This window comes from Spermophilus citellus (genome assembly GCF_964194105.1).
Source record: "Spermophilus citellus genome assembly, chromosome: 3".
NCBI lineage: Eukaryota > Metazoa > Chordata > Mammalia > Rodentia > Sciuridae > Spermophilus > Spermophilus citellus.
This window is the reverse complement of record NC_138184.1, coordinates 158,837,335-158,860,250: the sequence shown is the minus strand read 5'-3', so window position 1 is coordinate 158,860,250 and position 22,916 is coordinate 158,837,335. Positions and strand designations below refer to the sequence as shown.

General features: G+C 36.3%; 1 protein-coding gene across 4 annotated transcripts in view; it reads right to left on the bottom strand.

The window, feature by feature from the left end:
• The window catches only part of DOCK4 (dedicator of cytokinesis 4), a 446,200-nt gene that overhangs the window by 169,779 nt on the left and 253,505 nt on the right, over window positions 1-22,916 (bottom strand). For all 4 annotated transcript variants that reach the window (XM_081285589.1, XM_081285590.1, XM_081285587.1 and 1 more), the window contains one exon: window positions 9,171-9,296. In XM_081285589.1, coding sequence (XP_081141715.1) covers window positions 9,171-9,296 — 126 coding nt within the window. The remainder of the gene's footprint in view (window positions 1-9,170; window positions 9,297-22,916) is intronic.

Below are 22,916 nucleotides of genomic sequence, written 5' to 3'. Positions count from 1 at the left end.
AAAATGAGAGTGAACTAATAGCAAAGGTACAGACAAGACAGTGGAGGGACACCTGTCCTTGGAAAGGACAAGGTGACTTTCTTATGCTATGCTTTCTCTGACTTACAAAAGAGCTTCCAGAATAGAAGACATCCATAGATTAGAATACCTTGTACAGATGCTTTACTATTCTATTCCTCAAATGTCACCATTCCTGTAAGTCCTCTTATCTTCTGTAAATCTTTTAGACTGAACCAAGATTTCTTTGAAAAGAATGCACATGACAAGAAGAATATTTCTCCTGGGAGACATTCTATATATGCTTCTCTCCAGGAATTCTGCGGCTTACTATTTTCCAATACTGCAAGGTGCCACATTCTGCCAAAATATGCAAAAGGATAAAGCTGAAACAAGTGCTAATTAAAACTGATGCACTTGAGGAGCTCTGGAGTAAACTAATAAGCCCAAGTGGTGTTAGGAAAGCATCTTGGGTAATTAGGAGAGAAACCATAAAGTGAGTATAAAATGGAGTCATGGCACCAGTGTGAAAAGCTATTTTCCCGACAATGTTTATTAACACCTCACACCTCTCAAATTTATTACTCTGTAAATTTGATGTGCATGACACTCTCCTCTCATTAGCAGGCCCACTACTTGGGAAACCTGTATACAACTGAAGGCTTCTCAAAATATTGCAGACAAGATGAAGATAAGGCCACAGCAATGGGAACAAAGTCGAAAGACTTCAGTGACTTCAGTCCAAAGGGTTGATTAATAGCTTGACCTAAGCAGGTACAAGGTTTCCACTAATAGAAGCAAACCCTGAGAGTTGAACATCAAGGTTCAGATTTGATTTTGGATTTTTAAATTAGGGTACATGACTGGTAAAGTTTATGCAAATATTCCAAAATAAAAAACAAGAACAAAACCAACAACAACAACAAAAAACTCTGCAATCTGAAACACTTCTGGTACTAATCACTTCAGACGAGGGAGCAACTCAGCCAGTAGTGGGAGTCCTGCTAGTAAGAGCAGCAGCAGCAGCATACTTCAGGGAGGACCAGCTGTGGGTCAGGTATTTTGTGAAGCACTAGAAGTAGAACCTCTCCTTAAATGCTCACATCCACTTTATAAAAAGGCACTATTATTTCCATTTTAGAGATGAGAAAACTGAAGCACAGACGTAAAGAAATGTGTCCAAAGTATTATTAGAACCCTACTTTATCCAGGAAAAAAATGCAATTCACCAGAGTGAGAATAGCTATCAGGTAAGATGAAACAATCTGCCTTGTCTCTCACTACAAGTGACTTCAGCAAGGAAGGTGTAAGCCCTATATTATTGTGCATTGATCAAAAAAGTCATGAAATACTGATTTCAGTTCTAGGAACCCTCTTTATAGAACAGAAACGGCAAATGATAACATACAGGCTACAGACAATATGAAGAAAGGACTTAAAGTTCTAAGCAAAAAACCTCAAACCAGTGGATAGAAGAGGGAGGGAGAATGGTCCAATGTGAAAAAGGTCATTTTGAGAGGAGATCTGATAATGTGTTCTTTTTTTATTTTTCCTTCATTTTTTTACCTTTATTTATTTTTATGTGATACTGAGGATCGAAACCAGTGCTTCACATATGCCAGGCAAGCACTCTGCCACTGAGATACAACCCCAGCTTCTGAGGATGTGTTCTTGGTCATCATAAATTTTCAATGAACTGGGCTGGGGATGTAGCTCAAGCCGTAGCGCGCTTGCCTGGCATGCGCGGGGCACTGGGTTCGATCCTCAGCACCACATACAAATGAAGATGTTGTGTCCACTGAAAACTAAAAAAAAAAAAAAAAAATTAAAAAATTCTCTCTCTCTCAAAAAAAAAAAAAAAAAAAAAAACTAAAAAAAAAAATTCAATGAACCAGAAAACCACTCTCAGGAACACTGAAGAGAAAATTCCGCATTAAATACATTGGCTGTAGGGTCCTTCACGTGTGTGGCAGGTACACAAATGTTCCAAGGATTGGGAACCTATGGATATGTTACCTTATGTAACCTAATTTAAGTAAAGTAAATCCTCGAAACCTATGAATATGTTAATTTACAAATAAGGGACTTTACACACATGATTAAATTAAGGATCTTGAGGATACGAAGATTTTCTTGGATTGCTGGGGTGGGTCCAATATAATCACAAAGGTCCTTAAAAGATGCAGGCAGAAGAATCGGTTAGAGAAAGGGTTGTGATGAGGAAACAGAAGTTGAAATGATGATGTGCAGATAGACTCCAGAAGCTGGAAATGGCAAGGAAGGAGATTCTCCCCAAAGCCATCAGAAGAAATGCAGCCCTGCTAACACCTTGATTTTTCCCCCATGAGACCAGAATGAACTTTGACCTCCAGAATGGTAATAAACATTAATGTTGTTTTAAGCCAACTCATTTGTGGTGATGGTTTCTTATAGGAAACTAATGTAATGTGCCCTCTAGAGCTAAGCTTGTGTCACTTCATGACACCTTCAAGGAGGAGGAAGGAGGAGGATTCACAGGTAACTGGAGACTAAAGCAGACCACACACAAGAAAAATGTCAGAGTTCAAAACACAATTTGAGTCAAATGTATGAAAGATGATATATCATGAGCTATGTAATGCTTTAAATAATCAATAAAAAATAAAGGAATATATGAAATTAAAAAAAAAAGAAAAATGTCAGGATGGGGTGGAAAATTAACTAATGTGAAGCATAGCTTAACATTTCTCACCGATTCAGTTCAGTAAAACCTATCGAAGTTATTTTTCTACTTTCTGTCTGTTGTTCTCCTTTTTGTTTTGCTATGCTTCCAGGAAAGTTGTAGGGGGTAGTGGTCTTTTTTGGAGGGGGTATCTTTAAATTTTTGCTTAGGAATATCCAATATACAAGGGTAACTCACAGAACAGCACCTGTGCCAGGTGTTTTAGAACAGTTCTGCAGAGAGGCAGGTGCAGGGACAGGTGATCATTCCCCATGGCCTATCTCACTCTGGGACAATGCATGAAGAGATTGAAGGACCATTGTGGGAAAGCTCTACATCCTTGGGTGACGAAGCTCTTGGCTTCTTAATTTGAGAGGTGCCATCCCCTCCACTAGTCTGATCCGAAGCTGAGAGACAAACTCAGGGTGATGTGGTAGAAGCTCCATCTCTCTCTGGTCATTGTGGCATTCACTGCTTGCCAGGCCACCATTTCTTTGCATGATTAGGGGTTCATGTCTGAGCTATATGTTTATATAAACACACACACCCCCTATATGATATAGAGGCTCACTGAGTTGGGCTGGGAGGGTGATGAACTTTGGTTAGATTTAGGATATACTTTTAAGGAAAATTAAATCATACCATAATAGTTCCAATCTACTTTCTCCACAGAAGGGTCACCTCTGGATTAATTCCATCTGTTGATGTGCATTTCTCTATCAGTAAGCAGTAAATAATAATATTTATATTAAAAAAAAGCACAGTAGCTTGCTTTCTTAACCATGAGGCAGGCACATTTATAACACTCTTGATTGGAGCCCTGTAAATCATTATCTAGTCAAATTACTTACAAAACAAATTTAAATAAATCTTGAGATCAATATCTACTTCCCTTATCACTCCACCATTTTACTTTTAAAAAAACAATGAATTAGAAGCTTCAAAGACCAACTAAGAGCACCAGAAGGAATTTATCACAGGTCCCCTAACAATGAGTGACAGTTTAACAAATTCCTGTGTGGAGCAAGTCTCCAGGGAAATGGGGTGCAGGCAGGGAAGATGAAGTAGTGAGATCATGATGGTGAAATCATAAACTTAAGAGTAAAAATGGGTGTTTAAGGTGGAAGAAGGGCAGTTAGATCTTCCATGACCTTCGAGACACATCTGTTATATTTGCTCCAAAATGTCTGGTGGATGGAAACTCAGACCTTCCTGATACTCAGGAATGGCCCAGGCCTGATCTGTACAGTCTGTTAAGACATTTAATGGCCAGGCTGTCCAATACAATAAATGCTGCCACATGTGTGGCAACTGAACACTTAAAATGTGACTTGGCTGCAAGGAGAATTTTTAACAGCAGCAAGACTGAGGTTCAAAAACATTCAAAATATTTTATATGGATTATCTATTGAGATGATAATATTTTGAGTATAAAGGTTTAAATAACATGTACTGTTAAAATTAATTTCACCTCTTCTTTCCTGGGTTTTTAAAGTAGCTGCTAACACAAATTTTAAATTATTTTTGTGGTTTGCTTTTTATTTCTATAGGAGAGCATGATTTTAAATATTTTTGCTGCTCTCCCTCTCTTAGGCTTAGAGACCAAAGCACAAAACTCCCCTCAGAATAATTATCTGGATTATTGGTAATAGTGATAAAGCTTCTCTGAAAATACCTTCTCTTAATTGGAAATAATATCCTAAGAAATGAAGTGTGGAGTGACTGACCCTTAACTCAGAGAATGATCATTGTCTTGATGGTTCCAAAGCACAAAGGCAGGCAGTTTCTTCACACCAGATGATATATTAGAGATCTGCCTGTACAAAAGCAAGGTCAAGGGGAGAGTTTCTGTCTTCATGTTTTCTCATTTCAAAAAGAGCTGGGCACTGATTGTGTTGTGCCATCCTTCAAACAGTTCTCTGTGTGTTCCTGTCTACTTCAAGAGCACTGATCATTCTGTTCAGCAGAGAGGCAGTGGCTGTGTTGATGAAGTTGGTCCTTTTGGAATGAGCGTGTGCTTCACCTGGCTTGACCCCTATCAGACCACTACAGATGCAAATTAACTCTGAAAGCAAGTCTAGAAAATGGAAAAAGAAAGTCATGCTTTCAGACTATCCATGTCACACTGTGATCAGAAATGTTGTTCACAAACAATTTCAAAGCACTCAGCTCAAGTTTTCACTAAGCCACTGGTGAGAATTAATTGACCATTCTGAAAATAACCACAGAAGACAGAACTACATGTTTCCCAATGTAAAAAAAAAAAAAAAAAAATCAGTCACTTTTAGAGCTCCTTTCAGCTGTTTGAATAAATAACTACATCTCTCCTTTCTTCATCTAATTTGGAAAGATTAAGAAGTCAACAATAAAAAGGAGAAAAGAAAGACAAGGAAGTGTTTCAAATTATCTTCTAGTCCCACAGTGCAGACCTGTGTCTGGGAAGGGCTGTTCCCCTGGACAGTGTGAACCTTCCACTACAAGACAGAGCCAGAAAGGGACAGAAGCATGCCTTATACCCCCAGAAAGACCATTTCCATCACTAAAGCCAGACAAAAGCTGCATGAGCATAGCACCTCCCAGACAATTCAGCCAGTGAAGTGTCATCTTGCTTTATATTTTTCCATTTCTCAATGATACTGCCCAGAGACCAAGATGAGGAATTCAGCTGGCTGTATTCTGCTCTGAAATATGTTTTTTATATTAGATTTGCCCATCAATTTGCTTCCCAGTGGGATGAATTTTTTTTTGCTTTTTTGTTGAAGAGGAAATACCAGTTATTTATAGCAACTGAAGGAAATAATGAACGGTTGCAAGAGCCACTGAATAGCATGCCACCAAGTAAACAGATCTATAAACAGTCATTTTCAACAACAGTAGGATGAGATGCTCAGGCAGAATAGGTCTCTAAGCTAGGTCAGGTCATTTCAGGAAGATTTCCAAACTGTTCTCTCAGCTCTCTCTGCATGAACGAATTTCTAGCAAGAGATCACAAAATGGTGCAATGGGCAAGGCTGGCCATTTGGGGTTTTTATTCACAACAATCACAAGACATTTAAATCATAGTCCAGAGGATCTAATTTTTAAAAAGGTTGTCCACAGCTTTATATTGTTCCATTTGGTCTATTTTTTCCCCTTTTCTTGGTTGCGGAGGGTGGGGTAGGAAGCAATGAGAAATACTAATACTCAATATGCTATCTTTCATCTCCTAACTTGCAGGTGAAAGGGGAGAAGATTTTTGTTTCTATGCAAGACCAAACACAAGGTAGAGCCTTCCCATCATAAAATTTGGAGGCTGATGAAAATTCATTTTTTGGTTTGTAAAACAAGGATGTGACATGTTAAATTTTTTTAAATTAAAGTAAGCCATAATAACCTGCATAGCTTACTCCCATTCTAAGGTAAAATTCGGAGACCTTAGAGATGGATGCTAAAGAAGAAGATGACAAAGACAAAAAGGAAAAGAGAAAGAAAGTGAGAGGGCTAGACACACAAAGGGACAGATAAACCAAAGCTCAGTGAGGATAATCCCACCTGTTCAGTCTTCTGTTCCTAGGGACAATGAGAAATTTCTAGAATTTTAGTATCTTGGATTCACAACTAAATGGCATTTCAACGTTTCTGGTTTGTTCTAAGCTTTTACATTTCAAAGGATTTTAACAGGCTATTCTCTCATTAAATCCAGATCTTCACAGAACTTGAAAAATCAAAGTTTGGGCTGGGGTTGCAGCTCAGTGGTAGAGCGCTTGCCTCTCATGTTTGAGGCACTGGGTTTGATCCTCAGCACCACATAAATAATAAATAAATAAACAAACAAATAAATAAATACAGACATTATGTCCATCTACAACTAAAAATAAATATATTAAAAAATTAAAACGTTTTTCGAGTTTAGGTTTTCTTTTAACATTGGAGGTGGAGCATTGCTATCCACACCTGCACAAGCTCAGTACCAGAGCTGGGTTTGCTGCTAGCACAGAGGCAAACAATGGGAGATGTGGCCTGGAGTCATTGGCTTGAAGACCCTGCTTAGATGTCACCTCTCTATGAAATCTTCCATAAGGTTCCTTCAACAGGAGGAGGGTTCTATGCCTCCTCTGTGCTCCCTCTAACCCCTTCCAGATCTCCCTGTGTCTTCTGCCTGGGCATGAGCAGGTCACCCCTGAGGGCCTGAGCAGGTCTCAAGCTCCCCAGCTATACCTTCTCCAAGCTATGATCACACTCTCTTGGATAGTCCCCAACAGCCTCCGCATTGATCTCCCTGTTTCTTTCCTGCCCTCCCACTTTCCTTCCAGGTACAATCTTCACATAGAGACTATAATAATCTGGTCAGAATGTATACCAGTTAGGCATACCCCTGCTCAAAATCTTCCAGTTGTTCCTTTCATCATTCTGAATAACAGTCAAAGTGTTTAGTGTGATCTCCAATACCCCACATGATTTTCTGTCCTCCTTACTCTGTCTCCCATCACCATGACTCCCTTCTGGCCACGATGGTTTTCTTGCAGTTCTTCAGATATGCCAGGCATTCTCCTGCCTCAGGGCCTTTGCATTTGTTTCCTCTGCCTGGAATGCTTCTTTCTGCATGGCATCCTCATTTCTTTCAGTTCTTTACTCTTTGTGTCATCACATAAATTCTTACCTATCTAAAGTTTCCATCTCTCATCCCAGCCTATCATTTCAGATATTCCTAACCCTTTACTTACCTGAGTTTGTACCTTAGTATTTAGTATCTTTAAACACATATATTTTACTTACACATTAATTACGATTTTTTATTAGAAAATAAGTTCCATGAGAAAAGGGATTTCTTTTTCTGTTTGTTCATTATTGTATTTCCAATAGCTGGAAGAATACCTCGACCCATAGAAGGTACCCAAAACAAAACAAAACAAAACAAAACTGTAGAATGAATGAATTCATCCTTTAATTTGGGGATCCTGGCATAAAACTGATCCTCAATCAATGCCTGCTGCCTGCACTGACCACGTTTTGCTAAATACAAGAGCTTTTCTCATCAGCAGGTATACTATTCTTGTCCATCTCATCAGTTTGTATGTAAAATACTCAGAGAACTGTAAGTTGCCATAAGATTATGAAGGGGCATGCTTTCAAAAACTTATTTTGGTTCAGAGATACAGACCAACTTACTGCAAAATTCCATCAGTTTCAATGAACTTTGCATTGATTTCACAATGTGAACCCTTTTAACCTCTGCCTTTTCACTTAGAAAACAAACACTTGTGGAGTCTTTTTTGGGTCCAAGAAAGACATGAATCATATACACAAACTGATCTAGAAAACGTAAAAAAGACATATGGTATTTGTACATGGATGCTAATTTACATATATAGATATGTATTTACAATGGAAAAAAAATCCTGCAAGAGAGGACAACTGCTGCCCAGTAACAGTTCTTATCAAAACCTATACGGACATTAGATTGGGTAGAGAGAGGTGATGGGAGGGAAGCGGGGGTATAGGAAGGGCAGCAGAATAAAATAGACACTAGTATTGCTGTATGTATATACGTGACAGTATAACCAATGTGATTCTGCAACCTGTATACTTGGAAAAATGAGAATTCATACCCCATTTGATTCACATGTATGATATGTCAAGATCATGGTATTGTCATGAGCAACTAATAAAAAAATAAAAATAAAAATAAAAAATAAAATAAAATATATCAACCAACAGAACAATTTTGGCTTTTGGAATGATACTAAGAAACATGATATACGAGTCATAGAGGTACATTTTAAGGCGTCTCAGCAGGGGGATTATGGTACAAGAAAAACAATGGAATTACAGCTTCAGATGTATGTCAGATGTTCTAAATATATAAAATCTGTGTCTTTTCCTTTTTCTCAAAAACAAAAACAAACAAACAAACAAACAAAAAAACAACCTATACAGAGTCAGGCACTGTGGCACATGCCTGTAATCCCAGAGGCTTGGGAGGCTGAAACAAGAGGATGGCACGTTCAAAGCCAGCCTCAGCAATGGCGGAGTACTAAGAAACTCAGTGAGACCCTGTGTCTAAATAAAATACAAAATAGGGCTGGGGCTGTGGCTCCAGTGGTCAAGTGCCTCTGAGTTCAATCCCTGGTACCAAAAAAAAAAAAAAAAAGAAATATAAACAAACAAAAAAACCTATAAGGATATCCTCCCAGCATATTCACTGACATTTTCCACTAAGGGGTAAAATATTTTCTGGATACTATCCCCATTTTTATCATTATCATGGTCATAATGAAATGTAGCCATGGCCAACACTAGTTACCCACCTTAAGATAATCAGGATGTACAAATACTTTGAAAAAAAAACTTATTATCACACACTTCATTTTATTCTTCAGCATGGCCCACATGAACTCCTCAAAATTGACAATTTGAAAAATTTCTCAAATGTCAAAAACAGACAACATGCCCATGCATGATCATTTTGATGTACCCTACCCACATAACCTACCAGGCATGATAATATTAGAAAAACCCAACTTCCTTGTTATGGATACTCCATGAGAAAAGACAGATGAGTACTCTCTTCTGATTTGTTCAATGTCTCCGTGCAATAGTTGGAGGGAAACGGCTAACCCTGAAACAAATGAGAGATATCAAGTTAGAACCAGAATAGAAATAGCATAAGAAGCCCATGTACTTCAATAGGCCCATTTTTATGGCAGCACAGTTTTAAACTATGAGTTAATATTCACACAGATCAACAGAAACTAGATAACACTTCTCCATCATCAAACTCTGAGTTTTTTCACCTATAAGGAGGCTCATAGGAAGCCTGGTTCCAGCCCCCACACCCTCTCCCTAGCCCCACCTAAGGAAACACATCTTTGCACCAACAATCATCCTAGCAATACGGTGGCCACCTGACCCCAGAAGACAGCATGTCAATAGTAGAGTTTTCGCTTTTTTTGCTCAACTCTATAAGGCCTATGAATAATGACTTATCAAATATTAGAAGCATGAACAATAAATCATAAGGCATTAATTCAAGGATTTAAAGGATATTGATGACGTTTCTTGAGACTTAAGAAACAAAGATAATTATAAAAATACTAAGGTTACATTCTTGTCATTATTCACAGTAGAAACTCGGGATGGCACTTATTTTCTCCTGAGGAGAATTGGCAAGATGTAGGACACCTTGACAAACAAAGGAAATTTAGTCTCTAAAGTAGAAAAATTATCTGTTTTTTTTAACCCCAATTACAGTGACATTATCACAGTAGGATATACAGAAGATGAGTGACACTTTCTTCATACATAATTTCCCCAATTCTCTGGCAAGAAGTACAAAAAAAGAAATTAATGTCATGTCTTTGTGAATGTTTGTATGTATTTCAAAGACAGGTAGTGTCTTTCAGCTTTCTCAGTCCCCTTTCCTTTGTCCATAATTGTTTTAAAACAAGAAAGACAGAAAGTTTCCTCACCTACATTAGTAATAGAATATGAAACTTGTCAAAGGTAACTCACTTTTAAAAACTTTGTCATCGTTAACCTGAATGTAATTTAAAAATGAAGTTGGGTGATGGATTCGAGAAAATGGTAAATTTGTTCCCTTGAGATCTTCAATCTATACTGTTTATTTATCACTGCTTTTCCCCTTGATAATGCCCATACTATGTCAGGTTCCACTCTGACCCATAACAGCACGAGAATGCTCTCTAGAGCCAAAGGCATAAGAAGGACCACAAGTATACCGCAATGACAAGGAAATGCTAAACTTATTTGCCATGCATCTAGATTAGGATCTTTTTTTTTTTACTCTAATAATACCAGCAAATAAGAATGGCAAAAGTGGTGTTTTGTTGGTTGATTTGCTTGCTTTTCAAGAGGGGCAAAAGAAAAAGGAAAGAGAGACTGGGGCACTACCACAATGTTGTCTTCGCCCTTTCCCACAGGCATCTAACAGAGTATTGTTTCAGGGGGGTGATATGAGAATTAAATTAAATCTAGCAGGTACTCACAACGTTAAATCTGCACCCATTTTGACCAAACTATCCCTGTCTACCCCTCCATTCACTTGAGTTGGGCAACTAAGGCAACTGAACCCTTCAAGGAGAGTCTGTCCTTCCACAGCCAGGTGGAATGAAGTGGATCTAGATGATCTGGTGGACGCAATTCTCTGTACAGCTTAGGGATACTTTATGTGGCCCTACTGGTTCCATTTACAACCTAGAGGCAAGAGAATGAAGACATAATAACTTGGGTTCCCGCCCAGCTGTCATAGCAGCTACTTCTTTCTGACCCACACCCTCTACTATCCCACTCGTTGAGTGGCTCCTCTGTTCTCCTCCCACTTCCATCCTTTTGCCTGTAAATACTCACCCCCACCATCACCATCATCACTACCATCATCAGAAGCTGGTATCTGATAAACACCAGTGTATGACACACATGGTAAATAATAATAGTTCTTCTTGCCAGGGAAAGAACTGTTCAAAAGTCATGGTGTACTACCTATGTGATGCTTTCAAGTACAGAATAAGATAAATTTAACTCAATTTTTTAGATCCTGTGATTTTTTTTTTTTTTTTTTTTTTGTAAGTGAAGCTCATTTTACTGGGCTTTCTCATGGAAGGATTGGCTCGGAAATACTTGTAACACTCTGAGGTATGTAGAAGGAAAGAAAGAAGAAGAAGAAGAAGAAGAAATACTCAATAGAAGTGAGAAAGCAAAGACATTACGCTCTTCAGTTCAGGGGTTAGATCCAGGAAAGCTGATAAGCATTCTTGTTTGGCTCCATAAGAGCCAGCATTCATTCAACCTGTAGTGACTTCTTTTACATAACTCTTTTTCCAGAGGAGTTAAGACAATGACAAAAGAAAAACATTTAGGGGCTTCGGGGATGTAGCTCAGTGGTACAGTGTTTGCCTCGCATGTACAAGGTCCTGGGTTTGAGGACCAGGATCAAAACATACACACACACACACACACACACACACACACACACACACAAGCATTTAGTTAGAGACAACAGGAATCCTGAAGAAAATTAAAGAAGATACAAAAAGAGAAAACAAAAATGAATGCTTTAGGAAAAGACCTGGATGGACAGAGAGCAATAAAGGACAGAGAAATATATCTATACTCCCTAGACATCAAAAGCCATAGAGAGGGGCTGGGCTTGTGGCTCAGTGGTAGAGTGCTTGCCTGGCATGTGTGAGGCCCTGGGTTTGATCCTCAGCATGACAAATAATAATAAATAAATAAATAAATAAATAAATAAATAAATAAATATCCGTTGACAACTAAAAAATATTTTCAAAAAAAACCATAGAGAGGGGAGAGTACAGAAAATAGTGAGGACCCACTGAGGAGGAAGTGGATAGAGGGTAGTGGATAAAGGGAAGGGAATGCCAAAGTGTTGAGAAAATAGTCAAAATACTGTGGAACAAAGAAAACTAGAAACTTAAGAGTTTGATGTATCCTATAAAATGTTCAACCCAAATATTTAGAAAAATCTAGATATTGATTGTAATTATTTCTCTTGTCTACCTCAGAAATAAAAATTGTGGTGGTAGTGGTGGTGGTGGTGGTGTGTGTGTGGGGGGTGCCATTTGGAGTTCTAGAATGAAAAACTTATAGTCAAGGATTGGAAAGGTCAACTGGATGGAGCGATTGACCACAATATACTTGCTCTGCCCAAATCATCTTCTCTTTCCATAAAGAAACTATAATACTTAACTAAAAAACGTGAAGAAAGCCTATACTTTCAATAAGAGAAAAAAAACAAACAAAAACAAAGCCATGGTACTGGTGGTGAGTCCACAGGATCTGCCCACAATGAGCCATTGCTTTCTATTTATTTTTCAATCAGGGAAATTCCTGATCCTATTTTTACAGTGGTCCTTAATTATCATGACCACAATCAAGAGGTTGGATAAATGAGTCACCACAACAAGAAGAAATAACATATTAAAACTAAGAAACTACTCATCCTTGCAAAGAAGGGAGCAAATATTTAGACATTCTTTCTAACAAAGTTGAACTCATATATAGAAGACAGAAAGCAGGGAAAAGAATAATGGTTGCCAGGGGCTAGGCAGAGTGGGGTAGGGAGAATGAGGTAGATGGGAAGATCTGGTCACAGGGTACAAAATTTCAGTTAGAGTCAGTAAGTTCTGGGGACCTACAGCATGGTCACTAGAGTTAATAGTGTATTCTATATTTGAAAATTGCTAAGGGAGATTTTAAATGTTGTCTCCACATACACACCCAGATACATGTTGATTATATTCATTTAAACATTTCACAATGTATATGTAAGTTAAAAGATCACATTGTATATCATAAACACATAATTTTCATGTGTCAATTATACCTTAATAAAGACAGAAGGAAAAAAAAGACCTATATTTGTATATTTCAATTCCCTGAAGATTAGCCCTATCCTTTTGGGTCTAGTCATTTATGACACAGGACATGTTCATAAAAGAGTATCTTTCTTTCCATTTTCTTCCTCGTCATCCTACTTCACTGGCTTGGAGATTCCTGCTATCTCTGGGGGTGGTGCAACTTTCAAAATTTTATTCATACACTTTACCTCATTCCTGCCATAATTTAAAACACTATGACCAACAGTAATGTGATTAGAGAGGAAATAGAAGGTGCTATGTAAGGATATACACCATAGGGTTCTTGCTCCGAAGGAACTGACAATCTAATAATGAAAGTAAGACACACACACCACACACACACAAAAATAGAGCATAAGGCAAAATGGCTTAAGTGTATAAAAGGAATATAAAAATAAGGTAAAAATTTGTTACTGAAAGAATTTGAAAGTTGAGGGCACAATTTTTATAGAGATTTATAATAACCTGTAAAACAAGCTAAGGAACCAGGTTAATTCTTTAATTTTTAAACTATGTAAGTAATGTTTGCATCACTTTTTCTGACACTTGATTTTAGTACTCAAAATGAACTTGGTATGGGAGAAATGTTCCCCTTTTTAGAAGAAATGTAATCATTAAACTGAACTTTCACACCAATCTAGATGTTTAAGTCTCAATTATAAAATTTGATAGCTAATTTTAAACAAAAGCATAGTCAATAATTTATCTGTTGTCTGCCACAAAACAGCAAATTATTCAAGATTAATTTCAATATATAGAGCAGTTGTGAAGTATAAAAAAAAAAGGTTTGGTACCTGTTACACTGAATGTGGTTGATAGTTTGGTAGCTCTAGTTTTATAAGAATTAAAACTAACTCTCCAAGATGGTTCCTTTTAAATTCATAAAATTCTTTATTTTTGTATAAAAAATGGCAAACACAGCAGGATTTGTAAGTAGCAGCCAAGATTAATTTAAGACTACATCAGCCATTTTGCCACTAATGAACCAAATAACATGTAGCTCTGATGTATAGCAATGCAAAAATGGAAAGCCAGGACAAATATATGATATTATTAATTGATGCAGTTTCAGAAGTACATCACACGCGGCAAGAGCCTGTCTCGATGTTAACTTCTCTGAGCTTTAGTTCCCATGTCTGTAGAGTGAAGACAACAATAACACCAATTCCATAAAACACCTAGGCTATGCCTGGCACAAAGGAAGTACTCAAGGAAGTTAGATGCAGTTGCTGCAAGAACTCACTGCCACTGCTATTGTCAAACTGCACCAATTGTTCTCTTCTTATCCCTCCCTACCATGATTATCAATAAATTAGCTTCTATAAAAAATGGCCAAAGTTCCCTAAATCAAAAAATCAACAACATTCTTTTAAATAGACTTGCTCTCTTACCACTAGATAAAGTCAACTATTACAATCTAGTTCTATCTATCAAGATGGATGCTGTGGCATGAAAGGTTTGACAAAGCTGTAACTGACCAATACAGGTAGGCGGTGTACAAAAAAATAGACAGGTATTGTGCCTAGGTATTAAAAAGTCAAAGCTCCAAAGAAGTAATAAATTCAGAATCCTTGAGTAGGAGAGATTATCTTACTAACTTAATTTCTGTTATTCAATTGTTAGGATTTTTCTTTTTTTCATTCCCCCCGACCCCACTTCAGTTCTATCCTCTAAACGGACTGGGTTTTCTAGGTTTTAGTACAAACAACTGACATAAAGACTCTATTTAATCAACAGCATGATTCTCTTCTTGAATAAGTCTGGAGAACTTGGATCTTTGCAACTCCAATGATGAGATATTTTTAAATGGTTGCTGTTTACCAACAATGTGTAAATAGATTGATCATCACATTTACCATTCTCTTTGCACACTCTTACTTCTTATCTTTCTGTCCTTCTAGGTTCAGTTCTTTTTCCTGATGGTCATTTCTGACCAGTCTTCTCAGTGAGTGTGGGTAGTAACTTCTCTAGGTCTTTATCCACAATTTTGTTTCATTCTGAGTTTTGTTTTTATTATTATTATTATTTTACAGTGCTGGGGATGGAACCCAATGCCTAGCACATGCTAGCCAAGTGCTCTATCCCTGAGCTCCATCCCCAGTGCCTCCAGTTCCTCATTCTCAGTTTTAAATATTAGTTTGGCTTGTATACAACTCAAAGTTGGCCATCTGTCCCCAGCAATTTTAAGAGAGAATTCCAAGGCATTCTGACCTCTGTAAGTGATGCTGAGACTATGACTTCTGTGTAGGTAATCAGTATTTTCTCTCTGGGTTATAGTTTTGATTTTGCTGTTTGATTGTTCTACAGTTTATCTAGGAATGACTTCAATGGCATTCATTCTGTTTTGTGACTTTTTCTCCTTCTCTTCCTCCTCCATTTTTTTTGGGGGGAGGGGGATCTGGGGATTGAACCCACGGGCAGTTAACCATTGAACAACATCCCCATTTTTTACATCTTATTTAGAGACTGGGTCTTGCCAAAATATTTAGGGCCTTGCCAAATTGTTGAGGCTGGCTTTGAATTTGAGATCCTCCTGCCTCAGCCTCTGGAGTCACTGGGATTACAGGTGTGTGCTACCACACCCAGCTACGACTTTTGCTTCTTAATGAGCATGTGCATTTTCTGCAAAATCAAATTCTGCAACCTTTTCAAATATCTCAGCTTTCACGTGTACTCTGTTTGCTCTTTCTGGAATTCATATTAGATGCATTTTATCTTTTCATTCAATTCTTCATATCCCTTACAGGTTTATTCAGGTTTTTTGATTATCCCCCTTTGTGTAGCTCTCTGGCTAATATATTAAGCTATAATTTCAGCTTATTGATTTATTTTTCAACAGTGTTAATTTCTTACATAAGCAGTTCTTTCATTTAAAAAAAATGTAATGACAAAAAAAGATGTCTAAAGCCCTCTTTAATTCTTTAGGACTAACAGAATTTAAGTGCCAAGAGGACAGGGATTATAATTTTCTTTGATACACACCTGTGCCTGGAGCGATGCCAGGCAAACATGCTCAACTGACATCTTTGGTGCACTGATTTTAAAATCTCTCGCTCTCTCTCTCTTTTTTTTTTTTTTTGTTATGAATCTCTTTTGCTACGTTAGTCTTTACTTGAAAGCTATTACCTCAAATTCTAGGAAGTCGTGATCCCTCTTCTTCTCTGCCTCACAGTTGATGATTTCAGGGTTGATTATCATTACTAGTATGGTTTATTATGAATCATCTTTACTGGGTGTCATTTTTTCACTCGAATCCCATGTACCACAAGTGTGGAAGTGACAATCAATTTTCTATTTCTTATCACATTTTGTTTGTAATTTAAATAGCATTTTCTTTTTTTTTTTTTAAAGAGAGAGTGAGAGAGGAGAGAGAGAGAGAGGAGAGAGAGAGAGAATTTTTTTTTTAATATTTATTTTTTAGTTCTCGGCGGACACAACATCTTTGTTGGTATGTGGTGCTGAGGATCGAACCCGGGCCGCACGCATGCCAGGCGAGCGCGCTACCGCTTGAGCCACATCCCCAGCCCTAAATAGCATTTTCATCTGTTTGTAGTAAAAGGGGAAGTTACAACAGTCAGATCGATCTGTTTTGAAAAGCTGATTTATTTTAATATCCTTGAAATCCCTATTGTTTTCTAATAACACAAGGGTTCATGAAGAAAGAATAATAGTATGCCTTTAGTGGACAACTGAATGGTAATTGTAACTGGTAAATTAATTAACTAACCAAGAAATTACTCTAATTATGTAGGTATTTAAAAACCACCAAGATTACCAAAATTTAATTCAAAAACTTTGCTCCAAAATCTTTATAAAAGTACTAAATTAAGGCATAGAATAAAATTATAATAATGACTAAAATATTGAATTGAGAAATGTAAAAAGTACATAATACTGTATAATTGTTTTTTTTCTTTTCATTTTCCTGAGTTACCACACAAGTGTGATAAATAAATCTTCAATTAAATAAGGCTTAATATTTATTATCAATCCTTTATTTCCTCAATTAGAAGTTTCAAGATGTTTGATGAGTAACTGAAATGATCCTTTTTCATTTAAAGCATTTAGAAAAATATGCTATGCTAAGAAAAAGCCAAAAAAAATTGCTTCATATTACTTTTTCTCAAAATAAATACAGTTAAATGAAGAACACTGAATTAGGCTATTCATTCCAACTCAGCCAAGATACTCGAAAGCTTTAAAAAAACTCTTTTCAAAAAATAGGCCTAGCTGAACGATTTTGGTAGTGACACAGAAAAAGAGGTGGCAGAATACTTTTTACAGATAATTTTAATAGTCAAGATGAAAAATAATAAGGGATTAAACTTAATATCATAAAGTATTACAGAAGACAGAACTAATCTCAGAAGGTTACCTTGAATCCACAGAGATCACAGAAATGAACCAATATATAAAACAAGAATTGTCCCCCTCCCTTAATTCTCCCTTTCCTACTTGTAAGTCTATAATTCTGAATCTTCAGGCCCCTTATCTTCTAAATTCCTTTGATATTCTCTGTTCTAGGTTACATTATTTTTCTTCAAAAATGAACATCCAAGCCTTCTTTTATTTTGGTACCTTACAGAAACAGTCATAAAAAAAGTTCATATGCTCCCTTCATAATCCTACTTCTAAGGCATTATTTTAAAGATATATTCCAAAATACAAGAGTCATTCCTCACATTATTACTTAGCAAATGCGAAAAACTTCAAAGTACTCACGAGTCTAACAATAAGGATTAGACAAGTGCATTAGGGCCTTAGACCTCAAAGCCAGGAAAATTTATTAGGATTTCAAATCCTTAGGATTTGAAAATTTATTTTCATCTTCCGTTTTACTCTTTGATTTGGCATTCATAAACAACAGAAACAAACGTGAGAAATATATCTCATATCTGAGGGTATACATATTATTGTTGTTATTTATTCATCAAACAAGATACTTACCAAGTGTCCTAGTCATTAATCATTGAACATTTAAAAATTTAACTAGATAAAATAATTTTAAAGTAGAGCAAGTATATGTTAAATAGTTCAAATTGTACAAAAAGTCCTGTTATTGAAGGAAACATACTCCAGAATTAATCAACATACACAACTTCTTGTGTACCCTTCCAGAATTTTCTTCCTTTATATTGTGGTAACTGTTGTTAAAAAAAAAAAAATAGGGGCGTTTATTTGGAAGATCTATCCATTGGTGAAAAAAGTGTGTTAAAGTCACCCAGAATTATTGCGTTGTGGTCTATTTGACTCTTGAACTTGAGAAGAGTCTTATTGATGAATATAGATGCTCCATTGTTAGGGATATATATATTTATAACTGTTATGTCTTGTTGATGTATGGTTCCCTTAAGCAGTATGAAATGTCAATCTTTACCCTTTTTGATTAACTTTGGCTTAAAGTCTACTTTATTTGCTATGAGGATGGAAAACCCTGCTTGCTTACATAGACCATGTGAATGGTATATTTTAGCCCAACCTTTCACCTTCAGTCTGTGGATGTCTTTTCCTATGAAATGGGTCTCTTGAACGCAGCATATTGTTGGGTCTTTTTTAAAAATCCAAACTACCAGTCTGTCTTTTGATTGGTGAGTTTAGGCCATTAGCATTTAGAGTAATTATTGAGACATGATTTGTATTACCAGTCATTTTTGTTTATTTTTGGTATTTAGCTTGACTTGGTTTCTCCTTTGGTTGGCTTTTTCTTTATTGTACTTCTTCCCATTGCAGATTTTCATTGTTGTTTTTCATTTCCTCCTCGTGGAATATTTTGCCAAGAATGTTCTATAATACAGGCTTTCTTGCTGTAAATTCTTTTAGCTTTTGCTTATTTTTATTTCATTGTCAAATTTAAAGCTTAATTTTGCCTGATACAGAAATCAATAATACAATCAATAACTTAGACTTAACTGACATATATAGAGTATATTATCCATCAATGAGCCAACACACTTTCTTCTCAGCAGCACATGGATACTTCTCAAAAATAGACCATATATTATGATACAAAGCAAACTGTAGCAAATATAAAAAAGCAAAATACTACCCTGCATTCTATCAGATCACAATGAACTAAAATCAGAAATCAATGATAAAATAAAGGTACTCCAACATCTGGAGACTAAATAATATGCTATTGAATGAAAAATGGGTTGCAAAAGATATCAAAGAGGAGCTTAAAAATTCTTAAAAGTGAATGAGAACACAGATACAACGTATCAAAATCTCTGAGACAATATGAAGGTAGTTCTAAGTGGAAAGTTCATTGCATGGAGTTCATTCCTTCAAAAAAGAAAAAGTCAACAAATAAATGATCTAACATTACATCTCAAATCCCTAGAAAGAGAAGAATAAATCAACCCCAAAAGCAGTAGGAGACAGGAAATAAATAAAATCAGAGCTGAGATCAACGAAATTGAAACCAAATAAATAACTGAAAAAATTGACAAAACAAAAAGTTGGTTCTTTGAAATAGTAAATAAAATTGATAAACCAATAACCATGCTAATGAAGAGAAAGAGAGAGGAAACTCAAATTACTCACATCCGTGATGAAAAAAGGAAATATTACTATAGACACTACAGAAATACACAAGATAATTAGAAATCATTTTGAAAATTTGTACTCTAATAAAATAAAAAATTTTGAAGGTATCAAAAAATTTCTAGAGGCATATGATATTCCCAAACTAAATCAGGATGATATACACAATTTAAACAGATAAATTTCAAGCAAGGAAATAGAGGAACCATCAGAAGCCCACCAACCAAGAAAAGCCCAGGACCAGATGGATACACAACTGAGTTCTACAAGACCTTTAAAGAAGGTCTAACACCAATATTTCTCAAACTATTTCATGATATAGAAAAAGAGGGAACACTTCCAAACATATTCTATGAGGCCAATATCACCAAAGACACATCAAAGAAAGAAAACTTCAGACCAATATAAATGCAAAAATTCTCAAAAAATCCTGGCAAATCAAATAAAAAAAAACATATCAAAAAGATAGTGCACCATGATCAAGTAGGGTTCATCCCAGGGATACAAGGTTGGTTCAACATACAGAAATCAATAAATGAAATTCATCACATCAATTGACTCAAAGATAAAAATCATATGATCATCTAAACAGATGCTGAGAAATCATTTGATAAATTACAGCATCCCTTCATATTCAAAACGCTAGAAAAACTAGGGATAACAGGAACATACCTCAACATTGTAAGGGCGATCTATGTTAAGCCCCAGGCCAACATCATTCTAAATAGAGAAAAACTGAAAGCATTTCCTCTAAAAACCTGAATAAGACAGGGATGCCCTCTTTCACCAATTCTATTTAACATAATTCTTGAAACATTGGCCAGAGCAATCAGACAGTGAAAGAAATTAAAGGAATATGGATAGAAAAAGAAGAACTCAAATTATCACTAATTGTAGACAATATGATTCTATACCTAGGAGACCCAAAACATTCCACCAGAAATCTCCTAGAATAAATGAATTCAGCAAAGTAGCTGAATATAAAATCAACACCCATAAATCAAAGGCATTTCTGTACATTAGTGACAAATCTGCTGAAAGAGAAACTATGAAAACCACCCCATTTATAATAGTCTCAAAAAAAATTAACGAAAGAAGTGAAAGACCTCTACAATGAAAATTACAACATCCTAAAGAAAGAAATTAAAGAAGACCTTAGAAGATGGAAAGATCTACCTTGTTCTTGGATAGGCAGAATTAATATTGTCAAAATGACCACACTACCAAAAGCACTATACGGATTCACTGCAATCCCAATCAAAATCCCAATGACATCCCTTATAAGAAATAGAAAAAGCAACCTTTATACTCAGAAAAATGAGATATTATATCCCATTTGATTCAAATGTATGATATGTCAAGGTCATTGTACTATCATGTGTAACTAATTAAAACAAATAAAAATAAATAAAAATAAAGCAATCATGAAACTCATCTGGAAAAATAAGAGACCAAGAATAATCAAAGTAATCCTTATCAAGAAGAGTGAAAATGGTGGCATAACTATACCATACCTTAAACTATAGTACAGAACAACAGTAACAAAAACAGCATGGTATTGGCACCAAAATAGACTGGTAGACCAATGGTACAGATTAGAGGACACAGAGTCTAACCCACATAAGTACAGTTATCTTATATTACACAAAGGTGCCAAAAACATACATTGGAGAAAAGATAGCCTCTTCAACAAATGGTGTTAGTAAAACTAGAAATCCACATGCAACAAAATGAAATTAAACCTCTATCTCTCACCATGCACAAAACTCAACACAAAGTAGATCAAGTACCTAGGAATTAAACCAGAGACCTTGCACTTAATAGAAGAAAAAGTAGGCCCAAATCTCCATCATGTTGGGTTAGTCCCCAACTTTCTTAATAAGACTCCTATAGCACAAGAATTAAAAACAAGAATCAATAAATGGGATGGATTCAAACTAAGAAAAAAAAAGCTTCTTCTCAGCAAAAGAAACAATCAGTGAGGTGAATAGAGAGCCTACAAAATGGGAGCAAATCTTTACCACAAGCACATCAGATGGAGCACTAATCTGTAAGATATATAAAGCACTCAAAAATCTTAACACCAAAAAAACAAATAGTCTAATCAATAAATGGGCCAAGGACCTGAACAGACACTTCTCAGAAGAGGAAATACAATCAATCAACAAACGTATGAAAAAAATTTCAGCATCTCTAGCAATTAGAGAAATGCAAATCAAAACTACTTTAAGATTTCATCTCACTCCAGTCAGAATGGCAGCTATCAAGAATGCAAACAACAATAAGTGCTGGTGAGGATGTGGGGGAAAAGGCACACTCATACATTGCTGGTGGACCTGAAAATTGGTACAGCCAATATGAAAAGCAGTATGGAGATTCCTTGGAAAACTTGTAATGGAACCACCATTATACCCAGCTATCCCACTCCTCAGTTTATACCCAAAGGACTTAAATACAGCATACCTCAGGGACACAGCCATATCAATGTTTATAGTGGCATAGTTCACGATAGCTAAATTGTGGAACCAACACAGATGCCCTTCAGTCGATGAATGGATAGGGAAACTTATACACACACACACACACACACACACACACACACACACACACACACTGGAACATTACTCAGCATTAAAAGAGAATAAAATCATGGCATCTGCAGGTAAATGGATGGAGTTAGAGAATATAATGCTAAGTGAAGTAAGCCAATCTCCAAACCAAAGGTTGAATGTTTTCTTTGATATGAGGATGCTGACTCATAATGGTGATGGTGGGGGAAGCATGAGAGGAAAGGAGGAACTTTAGATAGGGCAAAGGGGAAGACAGGGGAAAGGAGGGGGCAAGGGAGTAGGAATGATGGTGGAATGTTAGACATTACCCTAAGTACATGTATGAAGACACGAATGGTGTGAAAATACTTTATGTACAATCAGTGACTTGAAAAATTGTGCTCTATATGTGTAATATGAAATAAACTGCATTCTGCTATCATGTATAACAAATTAGAATAAATAAATAATTTTTAAAAAGAAAGAAAACAGGGGCTGGGGCTGTAGCTCAGTGCCAGAGTACTTGTTATCATGTGTGAGGCACTGGTTTGATCCTCAGCACCACATAAAAAGTAAATTAATGTGGGGCTGGGGATGTGGCCCAAGTGGTAGTGCGCTCACCTGGCCTGCACGGGGCGCTGGGTTCAATCCTCAGCACCACATGAAAATAAAATAAAGATGTTGTGTCCACTGAAAACTAAAAAATAAATATTAAAAAATTCTCTCTCTCTTAAAAAATGTAAATTAATA